Genomic DNA, 20,350 nt, shown 5'->3' with positions numbered 1-20,350 from the left:
TCTATGTAAACATTGCGTTTTATCAATGGGAACGTAATTGTGATTAGTTTACACTAACGCATCACCGAGTTTAGATCAATGTGAACACGGCCTAAGACTAAGTTGAAACTGGACGGGACAGCAGAGTTTTAATTGCGTTTGCTTCTTTCCATTATCTCTTGACTTTTCTTGGGCTAAATCATATGTCTGAACGGTGTTTAATATAAGATGGGTGCAGCAGCTTTAAAATATTTAACAAACATACTAGTTGTATATAGTAAAGCTGTTAAAATTTCAATTTAATAACAATATTCGCCAACAGTCTCTTTTTATCTGCCCACTTCAACATGTTGTGTTTACCTTGATTGATAGAAATTACACTTGTACAGAAAAAAATAGAACAAGGAAAGTAGCCCGTTGATTTTTGGGTCCTTAAGTCAAAAGTCAAGATCACTAGTATTTGAAAAAAAATTTTATACTGGTTTAATTGTTTTTTTTTCGTTTGGTTGATTGTATACAACTTAAACAGATGTAAGATACTAGTTTAGGAACAGAAGAAAAAGTCTACCAATTGTTACGTCAACATGTAAAAGGTTATGATTACTGTTACTATACCTTATCTTAGATATGTTTTTAGGTGGTATCCCTTTCTAAATTGTAAGACAAGCTTATTCAGGACAAATAATAGAACATTTGAAATAACAGGAGTACTTTCTATCGATAAATATGCATGTTGGGAACATCAAATGACACTGACAGCTTTTTACTTGTTAATTATTAAATTCGTCAAGAAGGTTCATAACTCTAGTTGACATGTTACTTTTTAATATATACAACGGTCCCTTAAATATTGTCTATCACGTTGGGGTTTAACTGAAATTGTATCCTGTTACATTGAGATTAGAACATTGTTTTAAGTGTTTTCACTATTTAAGCCAAACTGCTAGTTTTGTCATTCAATTCTTTTTGTTTTAAAGACAAAATGTGTGTGTTATAAGGGGTTCTGAAGAGGAAAACCTAATCTTTACTTGTTCCGATCTTCTGTCGGATTCACATTCTTAATTTACATGTTGTCAATCATGCGTAAACGTTTAAACCTGCTGTTTTTGTTTGCACATGTCCTACTAAAGAACCTGTTGTTCAGTGGTAGTCGTATGAAGATGTTGTTCATAGGTGTTTGTCGTTGGTTTTCCTGTTTGGATTGTTTCCTATGTGCACAAAATGATGTGTGTTCTGCATTCTATCTCTTGCCTACACATTGTCAATATACTTTTTCCTTTCTTGTTATTACAACTATACATTCATGCATTTAGCATAGTTTTGTCTTGCCGAAAAAAAAATGTTTTTAAAAATCCCACTTTATTTTTTATTAAAAATTGAACATTAACCAGTATTTCTTCGTCTTGTTTTTCTCATAAAGGTAATTCCATTTAGATTAGCTGCTACGTTTGTTTACAGGGACCAGAGAATTGTCATAAGTGTAAACATAATGCTGTGACGGGAACAAAAAAAGATGGCAACATGATAACAAAATGTTTGAAAGAATGTCCGGAAATGTTTTATCCAGACCACGATAGAATATGTCAGAAATGTCACGACTTCTGTGATGATGGGTATGTTTGAAGTCAACCAATTAAATTGTTTACAATTGTTGATTGATTTTTATGCCCAACTTACGATAGAAGAGGGGCATTATGTTTCGTGGTCTGTACGTCCGTTCGTCCATCTGTTTGTTCGTTCGTCCCGCTTCATGTTAAAGTTTTTGGTCAAGGTAATGTTTGATGAAGTTGAAATTTAAAACTTAGTACACATGTTCCTTATGATATGATCTTTCTAAAGTTCATACCAAATAAGACGTTTGACCCTAATTTCATGGTCCACAGAACATAGAAAATGATAGTGCAAGTTTCAGGTTAAAGTTTTTGGTCAAGGTAGTTTTTGATAACATTGAAGTCCAATCAAATTGAAACTTAATAAACATGTTCCTTGTTATATGATCTTTTTAATTTAATTTTAAATTAGAGTTTTTACCCCAATTTCACGGTCCACTGAACATAGAAAATTATTGTGCTAGTGGGGCATCCGTGTAATGGGACATATTCTTGTTTATCTTACATTATGCATATTAAGGTTTCTTAGATATCATGAACAGCTAATATTAATATCATATTATTTTGAATGTATCGGTATATATGAATATATTCCGGCTGCGGGAATTTCTCGCTACATTGAAGACCTGCTGGTGACCTTCTGCTGTTGTTTTTTCTATGGTCGGGTTGTTGTCTCTTGGACACATTCCCCATTTCCATTCTCAATTTTATGTTTCTTAAATATTAAAAACTTGTATATTCTTGTTGCATCGTATCAATTTTGTGCAGATTTTCAAAATCAGTTTTGCATTCTTGATTTATATTTTAGTTGTTCTGGTCCCTCTGATACTGTAACGGATGATGGGTGTAAAAGTTGTAAAATTGGTATAGAAGGAGTTCGCTATGGAGAATCTAAAATCACTTGTATGGATCCAAATGAAGAATCTTGTCCAGTAGGGTTCTATCGACATACTGTGTCTCGTATAAATGATCCTTTAACTGGAAAAATGGTGGGTTGTAAAACGTTTAGATTTTTTTGAAATTTAGATAAGATGTCATGATGTAAACACAACAAAATTAGGAAAAAAAATAATGATTTCTTATCTCACAAATTGTCAATTGTGATATAGCAATCCATAAAATAGAAAAGTAACAGATCTTTCAATAAAAGGCATGTGTAAACTGAAAGTGAAATCATTGTTCTGTAAATAGAATAATGTTGGCGAAGACTGACTAGTAACAACAATATTTATCTTTGTACATGATCACACAGATGCGTGGGGTATATATCAATGAGCAACGGCAATGTAACGACAAACCTCAGGAAATACCATAAAATTAAGCATTGCTTGAAATATACCAATTAAGACAAAAACACATTGAATTCTGGCATTTTACCACTGCCCAGGGAAAGCAGAGAAGGGCATCAAATGTGGTTACTACTACTTCATCATCTATCTCGGTCTTTTATAATTTTGATAAAGATCATTAGATTGAAGCATGTACATACATGTAAAAACAAAACCTGGACAGAAAAAGCTAAAGCGAGAAATAAAAAAACTTTGAAATATGCAATAACACAAAAACAAAAATACAACAAAATATGCAGTATACCAGTATACTCACCGTTTCTAAAGCATGTAAAGCAAGAACACGTTACTCTGATAAGTGATTAAAAATATGTTATAAGTGTCTGCTGCTGTACTTTGTGAGAGATGTCAGATAACAATTATCATAGCCATTATATAACCATGATATTGTGCTAAGTCGAAGTCAATCTTAGCAAACTGCAGAACATTTTTTTTCAGTTTAACACAGTTAACTTGTAAGTTGATATTGTGTATAAAACAAAAACGTTCTTAAAAGATAACCAATTTGGATCGAATTTCAAAAATGATGCCTACATTCGTTAGTTTTAATTGGGAAACATAGCTTTAAAAACTGGCTGTAAAGTACTTCATTTTGTTAAAATCCTGCACGTTGAGGAAAAAATACTGGTTTATTGTTTAAACATGTCTTTAAAATATCAAATGAATTTTAATATGCTCATCTTTATTATGTGCTTTCAATATAGAAGACAAACATAATCAAAGGAGCAGGTAAGGCATTCTTTTTTGATTTATTTCAGGTATGCAAAAGGTGTAATGAAGTGTGTAATGACTGTACTGGCGCTGGGTCAGCCTACTGCATTACATGTAGATTTGTAAAGCAGTTTGGCTACTGTGTAGACAATTGTTATCCACTATTCTATCCAGCCTCAAACCAGATGTGTCAGCAATGCCATGAACAGTGCCGAGGCAGCTGTTTTGGACCTTCAGGTTCTGACTGTAAAGCGTGTTTAAGCTTTAAAGTGTACTGGGATGACACTGATAATCCACACAGAGTAAGTAAAGTCGACAAGATTACAATATGTATATATATTTATCATTTTTATAAATTCAAAGTTATGTAGGTCAAATTGGGTACTATAGTAATCAAAAGTGATATGGGTCAAATAGACAATCACACACAGGTATTTGAGGTGACAAACGACACTTTGACAATCATACACAGAAGACACAGGTGAAACAGGTCGCATGAGCACTCATACACATATTATATAACAGGTAACACATGCGTATTGAAAACTCATAGTATCAGAAACTGTAAGAACATACAACATGTACAATAAGTATAAAGTAAACACGTCACTTACACAACTAAAAAAAACTGAGTATATCTACAAAACACTTGAATATGTACTTTTTCATAAGAAACCATTATCTCAACATGAAAAAAAAAGATCCAAAATATTGTCTTGATAAAGATGATAAGAAAAAAATAATAGGTAGATATGACACAAGTCTCGTGGGTAACTATTCTAATCACCAACTGTAAGTGTATTCAACACAATGTCACGAAGACATAAAAATCAGAATTCATAATTTGACCACGAATAACACTTTATTTAGTAAAAATGTTTTTTTGTCTTCAAATTACTATGTAAACTCTCTGATTCAAGAAATCAAAACGGTTATTTTTTTTAGTTTAATTGTACAAAAACATGTCCAGATGCAAAAAAATACCATGTGGAATCATATGATTTTAATGATGAAGGTTTAATTGTATGTGCGAGTGCTTCTCACCCAAAGGTCCAGACTAGATTCAAGGCAGACAAAGCAGAGTATGTATTTATTTGCACACAATGTGTTTATTTAACATAGAATATTTTTTTAAATAATGACCGAATAATATCAGAAACATAGATTAAATAGGTTGTTTTGAACTTCTGTGTCATTTGGTCTCTTGTGGAGACTTGTCTCGTTAGAAATCATGCAAGTTCTTCCTTTTTAGATATATGGTCTGGTTATCGGTAATTAAAGTGTAGTTCTGATTGTTCAGTATTCTCCTAGTTACATTTCAAAAGACCAGCAGTTGATACCTGGACACTATTTAAAAAAATACATACCTTGTCGTTCAACTGTTGCAGATTATTTTATGATCACTTTCACAGACTTACATGTCCACAATAATGTGGTTTGCTAAATACAAACAGAGCAATATACAAACTACTTGAAATTATCAATCAAGTGTAACTGCCATAGCTGTTTGTGGGATTTATATATTTTCGTATGATAGCTAGAATTATTACATGTTATACAAATATTACAGTCAATATTTCTCTATTTTTGTTGGGAAAGGGGGAGCACGCATTTCTTTTATAGTTCAGAGTTTGAAACTGGTTTTTGTTTAGGTCTCTTGCTATGATTTGCATTGTAATCCTTTTACGTACCTGTTTTAATACTACTTATTGTGAATATGAATAGGTAGGTTCAAACATAAGAAAATTCTTTTAAGTCTGCTGTATCTGCATGACTTGTATCAATTGGTTTGGGTTTGTTGATCGGAATATTGTGCTGGTGGTCAATCTTTGATAATCTTTGATCATATGTGTTGGATAATTCATTGTTTTAAACTCATTCTGCACTGCATCTTGTAAAATTGTTGAAATTTCATGTGACAACATATTTTCCTTACAGTTCCTTGTTTTCATAATTTTTGCTTAAATTTCCGTTTATCAAGGTTACATTCGTCCGTCCATCAAACTTAAACACAATAATTTATTCTTTCTAACTGAACACAAACAGCTTTGGATATACCTTTGTAAGCTTATTAGGACCAAGCTACATTTTCACTTGCTTGGTTAATTGTATACCACATGCTTTTGATTGTGGTTCAGTATATTGTATATTCAGTATAACATGATTAATGAAACAAATGAATACTGAGTATATGTTATGATTTTATATTGTATATTCAGTATAACATGATCAATGAAACAAATGAATACTGAGTATATGTTAACCATTTTTTTTTATCATTTTAGAGCTGAACTGATGAAGAACCTCGTTATAACAGGTGGTGTTATAGTATTTGTTGCTACTGTTGTGGTCTTAGGTGTTTTGTTGAGGAGAAGGTTTCAACAAAATAGGGAGAATATGTCTAATGGGACTACCAGAATGACAGCATTCGAGAATGAGGTATACTTTATGCATCCTTTCTTGTTCTTAAATAGTAGATTGGTGCTTTGGTTTATATACTATGGGTCTTACAAGCTCACATGATTGACAGGTAGATAATTATTTACTTACGATTTATATCATTATAAATACATCACAGAAAGCACTTGCTGAAATATTTTTTTTACATCTTTGGGGAAATACACTCATTTTTTTAGATGTCTCTCTGTCACTCATACTAATATCATAGTGTCTCATTTTCCAGATAGGACTGACTCTTATATATATGGTTCAGCATTTAATTATATGCATTGTCTTTGTATTTGTTTCTAATTTTAACATAAACACCAATAGTAAGGTTGCAATGATATTGTCGTTTTAAAGTTAGTTTTGGGTCACATAAGTTAATAACTCATCATTGACGACTCTTACAACACGGGTGTTTGTTGCTTTCCTTTTAAGATATTCATTTCGTTCAATTAGTAACTATAAAATTGTAGACAATATTGAGTCCAAAATAATAAGACAAACTTTTTCAAATTGTGTAATTGTTAAACCTGAAAATTAAAAAGGGACAAACTTTAAACACAACGCATATTATTATATTATTAATCGTTGTCAGTTTGTTTTAGATTTATGAGTTTGACTGTCCCTTTGGTATCTTTCGTCCTCCTTTTATTAGTTAAATATCGTGGTCGTGACCTAATTGGAACCATAAGGGGTAAATAAACTCCATACAGGATGATTGTGAATTTGAATTACAGACTATCTTACTTACATGTGTCATTTAGACTAGTGGCCTATCATGTTTTCATTTCAAAGAACATACTGTCATTAGATTATACAACCACAAATGCAAAACACAAGAGCTAATGGGGTTTCTGTATTTATCTCCCAATTGATACGATATTCCCGTGCTAGCATTTCTTATCATGATTTTCTTGATAGAGGGTTGCTACCCACAAGGAAGCTATTAATCCAAGAGTTCCAAATGGTGAAGTTGAAATCATCCCTTCGTAAATTGTACGGTACGCCATCACGAGTTGGTTGACCGTTATGGACTATATCTAACCGTTTCACAAATGATATCGGATATGTTCCCTACGTCGTAACTATAATCCCCTTCCCTTTCATGAATGTGACCTACCAAATTAGACTATTTTCACATAAGCAACATGACGGGTGCCGCAAGTGGAGCAGGATCTGCTTACCCTACCGGAGCACCTCAGATCACCCCTAGTTTTGGTGGGGTTCGTGTTGCTGATTCTTTAGTTTTCTATTTTGTGTCATGTGTTCTATTGTTTGTCTGTTTGTCTTCATTCATTTTTAGCCAGGCGTTGTCAGTTTATTTTCGATTTACAAGTTTGACTGTCCCTTTGGTATCTTTCGTCCCCCTTTTTCAATCGTTCAGAATCAATTTTTATGAGACCATTTCTAAACACCGAGTTGGGTTTTTTTTTATGAAAGAACGTAACACAACTACTTATCGGGTGTTTAACCACGCCCCGCCTACTAACCCCATTTTAATATATACGCGGTTTATCCCTAGAAACTTTTATCCAGTGATATTTATAGTAGTCTTAAGCAGGTGATATAATGATATGTATGCATGTATTAGTTAGTATATTTAAAGCACTACGAATCAGTGATTTTCTGTATATGTTGATGTTTTACAGGGAAATAAATTGATGCTTTCCCCGATTCATTTAAATGATAACAATTACCAAACGGAAAGTTTGAGTAATACAGCAAATGATGCACACGGGTTTATGCAGATGGAAACAGATTTTCAATTACATGATTTTAACATGAAGTGAAGGTTGAAGTCACCCTAGTCGTGGTAAGTTCAATCTATAACATGAAATCATAGTTTTCCATTAGCAACGAAAGTTATGAATCTTCATCATATGAAGCCTTACTGTTACCCATGTAAGTAAATAAATGACTCATGGTAATTCGAACGAATGGGTATGATGTATCTGTGTTTTTATGGTGAAATGGTCACAAAATGATTAAGTCCACAAAGTTATCCAAGGCATGTTCAAAATCGAATAAGTCCCAGCCTCTCTAGTTTTGGTGAAGAAAAATCGACAACAACAACACAACGCTTAAGTTAGCTAATCGAGTCAAGTGTGTTTTGTATTGCTGTAATTGAGACTGCAATACGTTTTTTTTTCTTTCAAATTGCTTATCTCTGAAATTATTTAGTGGATTGAAACATATTTTTGTCTGCTTATTTATATGATATTGTCAAGGTGGTAGATATACTGAACTGGATATATTGAATAACAAGTATTTCAAAGCAGTTGTTTGCCTCTATGATAAAAACCTTTGCAATAGGCAAAACAACTTGCAGTGTAAAACTAGTCAGCATGTCAAGTATCTGCCATACGATTTCATAAAAATGGTGGCTATTTTCTCGAAAAGAAGCTGGATTAAAAGAGTATATAGAAACCAACAAAAAAACTCAGAAAATGTGTTTTTTTCTAAATGGGATGACTTATAATGGCTAAATCGTCAGTATTGACACTGACATATCATTTTATTTACAGAGTTTCTCCTTATGAGTGTAATCTGAAAATGTATAAGAGCTAAATAAATTTTAGAATGCTTACACTAAAAAAATCGCAAAGTATATCCGCACTAAAAATTTCAGTAACGTCTGATTTGTTTCATAGTTGTAGCTCTAAAATTTAGCTTTAAAATTTGTTGCTGTCTAATAGTGCTATCTCTAAAACTGTGAACTAGTATAGGTTAAAATTGTAAATTGCAAAGGGTGTATTATGTAATATTTCAAGTGAGCTTAATTATCAAAATTACAAACAAATATTCTTTTGTGTTTCAGTATTTAATTAATCAATGCATTAAGACAGAGTAAACAAACATTTAAAAAGTAAGCAATGCATTTTATAAACTTTGCCCAAATATTCTACTGCAAAAGCGCCAGGTAATTTCAGTCAAAGTCGAAGTGATTTTATTGTTATGAATTATTTTGACATCGCTATCTTTATTGGTTCATTACATATCTATAGGGACAATGGTTGTAAACCGTTAGTACATCATTATAAAGTAATGGGCAAAACGCTACACATTTTGGAGAGAGTTGATAGTTTTAGTTTGTTTGATTGTTTTTTTTGCAATTGTTTGCGAATTCAGCAACTAGTTATTGGTGGCTTAAAAGGCACAAACCCACTTTATCGTCTCCGAACGACATGAAAAAAAGTATTAAACGTACACACTATGTCTAACAATAATCTGTAAAAAACACAAAAGTTATACTGTTTAGCACTCAATAACTTGTTTAACTGGGTGTCGGATGTCATAAGTTGTTTAGGAATTTTCAAACCTCAGTTAGAGGTTATTACAAGCTTTACTCGAGTACTTTACGCGATTGAGTTCTCTTCCACGGTAATATTTGTGTTGCAAGTGAAGTAGTTATATTGCAAAAAGCTGAAATTAGAGTATTTGCATTTATATTATAGTTGTTTTCTCGGTTTTAGTTTGTGACCCGGATTTGTTTTCTCTCAATCGATGTATTCTAATGTTGCCTTTATTTATACATTATCGACTGTCAATTCTTATGTTTACTTTTAAAAGTTTACTTCATTTCTGAATACTTTCAAAAGTAACTTGAAATTAGTATTCATTGCGGGGCCTTTTATAGATGACTATGCAGTACGGTGACCATAGTTGTTAATTTCTATGTAATTTGATCTCTGGTTTGGAGTTGTCTCAAGTACAATATTGTTCATACCAGGCCTCACGGTCATAAAACTTTCGAGCATGATTTTTGTACTCAGACTCGAAAATCAACCAATCAAATTGCTGGATTTCATGTTTCGAGCATGATTTTTGTGCTCCGAGCACTCAGCAAAGTTTTATGCCTTCAACCTCAGGTCTTCTCAATTTCATATTTTCATATTTATTAAAGATAGCTCTTTATATTGCATGTAGTTAATATTCCTTCTTCCAAAATAATGGTCAATACGCTTAACTTACTAATCATTTTGAATATGTTTTCAGGTACAGCTGTGTCTCTTCGGTTTGGAGTCAAATAAGTGACAAAATTAAAGAGCAAGGAGGATCCAGAAGTCGAAAATGTTTTGTCAAATGCAGCTATGGATATGCACTTCGGGCTTCTAACTCGAGACGACTGGTATCACTTACGAGTATTTTAATACTTCGAAACTATTTTGTATCATACAGTTGTATTTTGATATTTATTTATTTATATATATAGCAAATTATATTATGCATTTCTACATCGCTTATTGTTGAGTTCATAACAAAGAAAAAAATCGTCATTTTATATAACTTGATAACACATGTGGGTATTATCAAATGATTTGACAAGTATATAATAGAACCTGTAATTCAGTGGTTGTCGTTTGTTGATGTGTTACATATTTGTTTTTCGTTCATTTTTTATATAAATAAAGCCGTTAGTTTTCTCGTTTGAATTGTTTTAAATTGTCAGATCGGAGCCTTTTATAGCTGACTATGCGGTATATGCCTTGCTCATTGTTGAAGGCCGTACGGTGACCTATAGTTGTTAATGTCTGTGTCATTTTGGTCTATTGTGGGCAGTTGTCTCATTGGTAATCATACCAAATTTTCTTTTTTAAATAATTTTTGTTTTTTGTTGTTGTATAACGTTGGTGTTTCGAATAACTAAGCGTGTGACTTCAATCAGTTGTTTACTTTCAAATTGTTCACATCTGAAATTTTTTGCTGGATCTGGAAATTCAAAAGTGCAAGCTAAATTTTAAAATGCTTATACTAAGCTTATACTATAAGAATGGCAAAATATAACAACACTGAACATTTATGTAACGTGTGACTTGTATTATAGTTGTATAATGTTAAATTTTCAAAATGCGAGTTTAAATTTTAGCGATTATAAAGATAATCTCTTTGAAAAAAAACCGGATTATAATCTCTAAAATCAATCATCATATATGACCAGACAGCTGAAGTTATTAGATCATCCATTTAAAAGCTTTCAAGTAGTTAGAACATAGGAAATTCGTATTCACAATATGTTGACAAAATGATTGCAATTCCTTCTCATTAGTTGTAATGTTATAAGTTTACTTACCTGTTGTTAAGGGCAGCCGATACAGTTTCAAGGGAGTTAACTCTTGGCGCGACGTTAAGCGTTTGAATTCCCGCAAAACGTCACTTTCTGCGGGACGTTATGCGTGTAATTTTCCGTAATAAGAAACGTAATGTGGAATTTCGATGCTCCAATTGCTGTTTCTCCCGCATGCTAACCTCTACGCCATTAATATTAGTGCATTTGATTCTAACAGGATAACAGTCTAATAACATCATAAGAAATAAAACAAATTACTGTTTCTTTGAGATCTTCAACAAAATAATGTAAAGTGGGCAATCCCAAGACGACCTTCTGGTGTTAATAATATCAAGCATGTCAATTATCATTATTATATTGTCAATTATTGCATAACACTTCACATACATTTTAGTTAAATTATTCTTAAGATCTGTATACTTTTTCGTGATGATTCTTTAATTCATTTTTGAGTTCTTGAATTGTTATTGAGCTTCAATTTGGGGATCATATAAAACATGTTGTGATATACAAACTTACTATTGAGCAAGAATAATAAATGAGTCAAGATATACTTAGCATGACTTCATGTACAACCCCCGTGTTATTTTAAAAACATGTATAATGTTTTTTTAATAACACGACGGGCGTGTCATGCACTCGTAGCGCAGCTGTTTATTTTGTTCTTTATATTTTTTGTAAATCTATTAGATAAATGACGGGATGACAGCAAATACAATCTAATTTCCAATATAATCAATGTTTCCAAAAGGCATAACTCTTTTAAGGAATAGTTGATATGCACTGTTTTTCGAACGTGTCCAAACGATATCAGTTTTATAAAGAGTTGGAAAGAATTGTTCACTTGAAAAATGTAATTAACCAGAAGGACCGGAAGGACAGACAGATGAAGGGATGTGCGATATTTTATGTACGCGCTATGGTGAAAAAAATATAAAAGTTATTTATCAATAAAATTACGCTATGAGAGAAGGATTTTAATCGCAACTAATCCAATCGGCTTTGCCAAATCAAAAATGTTAAAGTTATAGTTTCATTGTTTGCATGGACAAGAGCATTATTTAGGAAATCGAAGATTCTCCTTTATAAAAGTTTTCTTTTGTTTTCTGACCACATAAAACAGAAGATGTAGTATTATTGCCAATCAGACAACTCTCAACAAGAGACAAACATGCCACAGAAATGAACAACTATAGGGTACCGAACGGTCTTCAACAAGGAGCAAATCCCATACTGCATAGTCAGCTATAAGGTCACGAAATGACAATGTAAAACTATTCAAACGAAAAAAGTAACGGCCGAATGTATGTGCTGCAATTTATGTACAAAAAAAAGAAGTTCTGTTTGCAGGATAATGTTGAGTTCACACGTAATTCGAAGTTTAATTCGCATTCGAAATGTTTCACGTCATAACGTAAATTTTAATTCGCATTCGAAATGTTTTACGTCATAACGTAAATTCTAATTCGCATTCGAAATGTTTCACGTCATAACGTAAATTCTAATTCGTATTCGAAATGTTTCACGTCATAACGAAAATTCTAATTCGCATTCGAAATGTTTCACGTCATAACGTAAATACTAATTCGCATTCGAAATGTTACACGTCATAACGTAAATTCTAATTCGCATTCGAAATGTTTCACGTCATAACGTAAATTCGTATTCGAATTGCAATGCGCGTTAAATTTGATTTACTGTCCAAACGACGTGAACTTTTAATTCGTATCAACAAAAACGGATTTCTCAGTGATCAACACGTGAATAAAAGGACTTTAAGGAATATTTGAAATGAAACAGCAGCCCACCAAACAAAACAAAACAAATCTAGAGGTCAACATACGGTATGAAATAATATACGTGTGTGTGCAGCAAATGTTCCTGTATGTCAAGTTCTAAATTGCCGAGTCTTTAATTTTAAAAGCCGTAGAAAATATCAACAGTCCGTTATAACTTTTCTTGAGATGTTTCTCAATTATACCACAAAAAGAGAGAGGTATTTGTTATTCACATGATTTTATTTCCGGAAACAATATAACCAATTTATAGATAGTACTTTACAAGCAATATTTATACATCTGAAAAATGTCGCCGGTAATTTGCAGAGCTAACGTCGAAATTGTCTGCCAGCGACGTCGTGCACTTTAGCGCTAACGTTGAGGTGACAAAGGTGGGACGCAATTTTTATGATAAATCGCGTTTATCATCGAATCAAGCACGGTGACCTATATTTTTGGATTTGGAGAGAGCATGACAAAATGCAGTTTATCCAGAAAAATGATAAAAATGACATTTTCAGAAACAGTTTATTTCCATTTTTTTAGGTTTAAAAAAATACCACTTGGAACATCTGGTCCGCAATGTCAACCAAGGCTTGAATAATTGTATAGTTATTCGTGCAGTGATTTATTTGTTTTCCCTTTTTGTCACTTATCAAAGCTTCAGATTGAACCCGATCTTAATAATTTACGACGAAAAATATCTGCTCCCAAAAATTTAAATCATTGCCTAATTGTTTTACAAAATTGCACACAAATCCACAATTTTCAGCCTCAATTTTCTCGAAAACAAGCACGGTGACCTAGGTTTTGTTTTGTGTTTTATTTTAAAACTCGCCAAGGCCTACAACATATTACAAAATTATACAAATGACATTTTATCAAGGAACTGTATCGGATGCCCTTAAAAAGTAATGGGCCATTCCAGTTAATATCTGACAGGTGGGGATGGATGGGGAGAATTTTGTTTATACGAATCAGAAAAAAACATCATGAAAAACTACCTAGCAGATCTAAAAATTAAGACCTATCAGATGTAGAGTGTCTGTTCATATTGGGTGGATTGGCTTTCATGGGAAAAAATTACTTATCAGATTTTCTTACTGCAAGGAATGTACCCATCAGAATTTTAAATACAATACCAGATAATGCATGATACGTAATTGTTTACATTAAAAAGCACCCCTAAGATCTGATATAGACATTTGTGTAACCCCTAAGATGTTATTATTTTAAATTATTTACTGCTGCAAGACCATCAGAAGTTTTTTGCGTATAAGTGTAGGTGTCAGATGAAAAAAACAAAAAGGTTCACCCCTAAGATGTATAAATTTTACACCCCTCAGAAAGGACCATCCAACTCCCTTTAGCAGATATTAACTGGAATGGCCCAATTTAAGTCGGTGTATTTAATTTGTGACACTTCATAAACTGTATTTACAGAACGGATGTGATGTTTAAATGTATAGTTGTTGAAAAAAATTTATTTAATATATGTACTTTTCACAATTTGCAGATTTGTTTTTTACTTCATATTTGCATATATTTAAGTGAGTTGCATTTATCATATTTATGGCATGCTTTAAATATAGTTTTTTAACTGCATATGTGTATGTATTTTAGAGTTGAGAACTTACGAAAAAACTATTATTGGTCATTTCAACTACATATTAGTACGTACGTTCATGATATTTTAGAGGTAAGATTTTTCGTTTGGCTTATTATACTCTAATATGTATGAACATTTTATTCAAACCTTTTCACAGTAGTATCATGCATATGATTTAGATACAAAGTTCAAAAAGCACTGTGTCGAATTGCAAAAATTTGTTTCAAAACAATATACCTGGATTGATTTTATGGAGTTGGAAGGATACAGTTATAGTCAAAAAATTCTTTCAAACAGTAGTTTTTGAATATTGAAAATTGCAAAGTTTTTTTCGCATATTTTAAGGGGGTACCTAACACTACAGGGAGATAACTGTAAAAAATCTTCTAAACGTTTTAAATACGTTGTGTTTTAAGGAAATATTAAGCTTCTCAATGATCAAAATAAGTGTTTGTCAAACTGCTATATAACCAGTGTATTTGTTTTGATAAAACGGTTGGTTCAAATTTTTTGAAATTTTTATATTTTTGTCAAAGGGTCAAAGTTTTATAAAAATTAAACGGGCCAAATTATTTAAGTGAAGTGTTGGGTACCACCTTAAAGTAATTGTCAAAGCTTTTACTATACCTACAATGTATGATGACATTTTCACTTATAGTGCTACATATATGTGTTTCAATGGTCAGTAGTCTTGCGCTAGTCTATCCATTTTTAAACGTAACTGACATGAAGACAATTTCCCTCAATTTTTCTCTCAATTTATCATTCTTTTATGTAAGACTTTTTTATCTGGAATGTCTTCCTTTTGGTCTACTATTTATGATAATCAATGTCCGGAGTCAATACATGATGTAACATATTGTGTGAGACATGCTCACCATTTATGCAGAAAATGAAACAATCGTTAAGAGCATATACTCGTTAAATCAAAGTCGAAACTTTTCACACAATTCAAAATATGACTCATTTAAAAAAAATGTTTTCCTACGCGTAATGTAGTTTTTATTTCATCTTTATTCACAAGAACCACCTGTTAGTGGCATTTGTTTTTTTTCTGTTGTACATTCCATAGTAAAAATCATAGTATAATTTAATAAATGTGACAAACACAGAATGACATGGTTAATCTGGTTGATGAGCCTGTAAATTTTTTCAGTGGTAATCTTTGTGTGCAGTATATATAAATTAAAAATAAAATAGAATGTGTGTGTAATTTGTTGTTGTATTGTGTTGTTTTACCACGTTTCCAAGTAGGGGGAATGATTGCGTCTGGAATATATGTGTAACCCCGCCACAGCTGGTGAACTGGTTTTTTTTTATTGTTCTGTGAACAATCGGGTTTTAGTTAAAAGGTTTTGATTCCCATTGGATAAATATTAAAAAAAATTTTTACAAATTGTTCAATTTTTTTTAGCAAAGTTATTTTTTGAACATTTTGTATAACGTATGTTATACATACATGTAGGAAAACAATTCTCCTCTCGATAACACTCTTTTAACATCTACACATGAAAATAATCATCACCATATATAGCGTCTGCATTTCTTAATTGGTCTTTTTGTATGGATTTTGCCTTAATCATGTTAATGATGCTAATTTGAATGGATTTTTTAATGTATGATCTGTATACAATTATATGATAATTACCTAGAAAAAGATATTTTTAAAGGTTTTGGCCTCGCTAAATGCTTCTCTCATTTATTTTTTTAACTAAGAATTGAATGTTTCTTTTTGTAATTCATTGGGGTTGAAAGCATTGTTCGAAGTACATTTTGTACGAAGCGCAGAACGCTTTATTCTCAAAATGTGAACACAGTCAACGCTTATACAATACTAGGAAATCAAAAGAAGTATTGAATACTTATACATTTTTGTATTTACATGTTGTCGCTATGATCATAAAAAACACGATTACTATCAAAATTACTTTTATTGACACTTAATTGTAGAAGCTCGTGTCATTATAAATATTACAATTCATTGAAATGAAGGTTGGTTTCATAATGACGCGAGATCACTAATATACAACTGAGTAATGCATTATAATGTAACATACATCTAATTTCATTTTTCAACTGTACTATTTCAACTATACTATCATAGTTTATGATGTTATTGTTTCCGTTAAAAAGTTAAAATAAGAAAAATACTAGTTGTATCCTTTTTAATTTCCTTTATGGATATGACGTATGTGATATTGTTTTCTTTACTTACTGGCAAAATTGGACTCTAACCAACATGTTTGTCAAGCGAAGTATGGTTTATAAAGTAAGTAAGCAATTACACACATATTTAGATATACATTTTTATACTCTTTAAGTCCTTTAACTCACTACATTTTCCTCCCACCGGTTTTTGTGATAATTGGAAAACACTGCAATTGAATTGAGATATTTCCATGCTTTTACATGACCAAAAGAAAATTTTCATTATTCAATTAAATTTTATTCGTTCCAAAAGGCCATATTGGCCAACCAGGACACACATTTCGCCAAAAAATAGGGTTAACCGTAACCACATCCGACATCTAGAAACTAGGATGTCTAACGTTAGTAAACACCTGGATATATGTGCAGCCAATACATTACCCGAATACTATTTTTTTTCGATTCTTCCAATGTGACGACAAAGAGGCAACACCAGTTGGGAAAAAATGTGGAGAATATAAGGACTCGAAGAGTATTTGAACTTAAATTTTACAAGATTATTGACACCGACAAAGGGAATTTGTTAAGCCAAAATATGTGTAACACGATTTAATAACATCATCTTTGTATATGACCATCTTATATTTCGTAACGTTATGCAAAAATTAAGATTATGAATGTATGTATTAATATAAATAGAGGCGACAGCAGAACACCGCTGTTCAAGAGTCATTAATCGACTGAGAGAAAACAAATCCAGGTAACACACTAACACCGAGGGAAACACATATACTATATATAAATTGTCTGAATCAGTGACAACAGTGATCGATGGTGATACAAGGCTAAAAACTAAATGTGTGTATACAAATGGGATAAATAACAACCCACAGATGTTCGATATTTTGTTTTTCTTTGACTTGGATTCGAAATGCGTCTGAGATATCGTGGCACTAAATCTACCTGCACTTTGCCTTACAAAATTGACAGATCTAACGATTTTTTCAATTTGAAGATGTATGTACACACATATATAGTTATTTCCTAGACATATACATGTTGTAACATTTATCATTGTTTATCGCTTCTCATATTTTTTTGTTATTAACTGCATCATTTAAACAATGGATTGCATATGTTAGGGTGTAAATATTTCCGCGTTATACACTTTTCACATCCCTTAAAATTTTCTTCATGAACGAGCCGTATGAAACAGTATGATTATTACATACTAGAACTATTTGACTCCACTCAGCTTACGATGTATTAGTCAAGTGAAGTATTAGTTTTATACATTTTATATGCAACAAATGTATATACAACACGTTCATTTTTTTTCATTGTTTTTTGACGCAAATAAAATATATAAAACATATCACACAAATAAAATATATAAAACATATAACACATATAGATATATATTTATGTATAATAGTAATACCAGAAATGTAAATATGCTTGTGCTAACTTAGCTTTTTTACACACATATATAAATATTCGTTTCTTTCTTCCTTACTTACATCCCCCTGCAAAATCAGGTAGAGCCAAAGGAGAAGATGCTGCCTTCAACTGCAATATTGTTTGCCAGCGGAACGAAACTATCGTATATTCTGAATATTTCAACAATGGTATATTATCTTTTTGGAAATATAAAAGTATTTTCAATACTATCAGTGCTAGATTATGGTACAACTACTTTCAAATGTTCGTAGATGAAAACATAGTTATTTTCTTAAGGACAATTCGATAAGGGTTTATATGACATAATTATGTGAATCAACAATCTCTAATATTTAAAAAATAAAATTACATCTGTCTGTTTACCTACATCAACACTATTGCTGCAAAAAGGATATTAAATAACTGAAACCTCAGGAATGTGAGACCAAATTATCCTTCTTCTCTTTTGAACATTTTACACGTACAGTTGTAGTACTGCTACCAAAAAATGTGTTATATCAACATAAAGAAGGTGTCGTAAATATCTAACTTGATACTGGATACCTTAACTTCACAAAAATCTTTATTGAGAACAGTTTACAGCCAGTTCGTAAAGATTTTTGACTTAACATCTTTTGAAAGTTCTTTCCACCATTATTTCTACCGTAAACGATGCTTCGAATTCAGAAATAGTGTAATGAGTTTTTTTTTTATAATAGTGTCAATCAGATATAGATTCTTGAAAACTCTACTCCAAAATTTGCAATGACATCCTTTCTAAGTATGCAGTAATAAAAAATCTAGTTGATATTCCCTCGCTTTACACTTCTACATTTCAAGCTCAATTGAAAGATAAACCTTATTTGCAATAAATATGTTACATTGTCTCATTGGCAATCATATCACATCACTTTATTTGTATATATCGTTTCAATAAACAAAGCTTGTTAAAGCTCATGACAATCTAAATTTCTTAAAACCCACAAAGCTTCTTACAACAACGACAATGACAGTTGACTAAAGCAACGAAGATGGTATCGTCCATATGTATAATTATTGTATACTGGTACATTTAATAACTATTTACGCCACTGGGTCGATGCAACTGCTGGTGGACGTTTCGTTCCCGAGGGTATCACAAGCCCAGTAGTCAACACTTCGGTGTTGACATGAATATCAATTATATGGTCATTTTCATAAATTTCCTGCTACAAAACTGTGAATTGTTCGAAAACCTGAGGATTTTCTTATTCCAGGAATAGATTACCTTAGCCGTATTTGGCACAACTTTTTGGAAATTTTGGGTCTTCAATGCTCTTCAACTTTGTACTTGTTTGGCTTTATAACTTTTTTGATCTGAGCATCACTGATGAGTCTTATGTAGACGAAACGCGCTTCTGGCGTATTAAAATTATAATCTTGGTATCTTTGATAACTATTTACACCACTGGTTCGAGGCCACTGCTGGTGGACGTTTCGTGCCCGAGGGTATCACTCGCCCAGTAGTCAGCACTTCGGTGCTGACATGAATATAAATTATATGGTCATTTTTATAAATTTCCTGTTACAAAACTACAGGATTTTCTTATTCCAGGAATAGATTACCTTAGCCGTATTTGGCACAACTTTTTGGAACTTTTGGGTCCTCAATGCTCTTCAACTTTGCATGTTTGGCTTTTTTATCAAAATTATAATCCTGGTACCTTTGATAACTATTGTATGCAGTCTAATGAGCAGTAATTGTGCACTTCTACTGGTCGATTGCTTTGTGCCCATATGAAGCAGAATGTGATGATTTCAACTCTCCAATTGCCAACTTCAACATATGTCGGTACTAACATACCCTCTACAACATTGTGGTGCATTTACATATCTAAGTTAAAACGTTACGCTCGAGCAATAAGGGTTGATATGTAAATTGGAATATAAGTTGGTGAGCCAACTTCACAATACAAATAAATACAAAGTTGCACTTGTATTTGCAATGCATTGAATTGCTGCAGCGGTCGATTTTACGGCAATTTGCAAAAACTATCAAATTGGGAAGGGGAATTTAAAAAAACCAACATGAACATGATGAACTGGCAATACATTATTGCGGGGAAAAGAACTATGATGGTTTGAAACATCATCAACCTGTTTAACTTTATTCCTGGACATGTTGGATCGTGGCTCACATTTGACTTATGCTGTACTCTATCGACGACGTATCT

The 20,350-nt window shown here is 32.1% G+C and overlaps 1 protein-coding gene across 1 annotated transcript in view; it reads left to right on the top strand.

Moving 5' to 3' along the window:
- LOC139502640 (epidermal growth factor receptor-like) overlaps positions 1 to 10,639 on the top strand; it is a 346,005-nt gene extending 335,366 nt beyond the window's left edge. Inside the window, exons 14-20 of the mRNA XM_071292168.1 lie at positions 1,438 to 1,592; positions 2,398 to 2,578; positions 3,697 to 3,951; positions 4,595 to 4,731; positions 5,935 to 6,088; positions 7,744 to 7,907; positions 10,091 to 10,639. Coding sequence (XP_071148269.1) covers positions 1,438 to 1,592; positions 2,398 to 2,578; positions 3,697 to 3,951; positions 4,595 to 4,731; positions 5,935 to 6,088; positions 7,744 to 7,884 — 1,023 coding nt within the window. The 3' untranslated portion in view covers positions 7,885 to 7,907; positions 10,091 to 10,639. The remainder of the gene's footprint in view (positions 1 to 1,437; positions 1,593 to 2,397; positions 2,579 to 3,696; positions 3,952 to 4,594; positions 4,732 to 5,934; positions 6,089 to 7,743; positions 7,908 to 10,090) is intronic.
- The last annotated feature ends 9,711 nt before the right edge of the window (positions 10,640 to 20,350 follow it).

The sequence above is a fragment of the Mytilus edulis genome, chromosome 14 (assembly GCF_963676685.1).
Source record: "Mytilus edulis chromosome 14, xbMytEdul2.2, whole genome shotgun sequence".
NCBI classification, from domain to species: domain Eukaryota; kingdom Metazoa; phylum Mollusca; class Bivalvia; order Mytilida; family Mytilidae; genus Mytilus; species Mytilus edulis.
The sequence above is the reverse complement of the archived record's forward strand: the minus strand, read 5'-3'. Positions and strand labels throughout refer to the sequence as shown.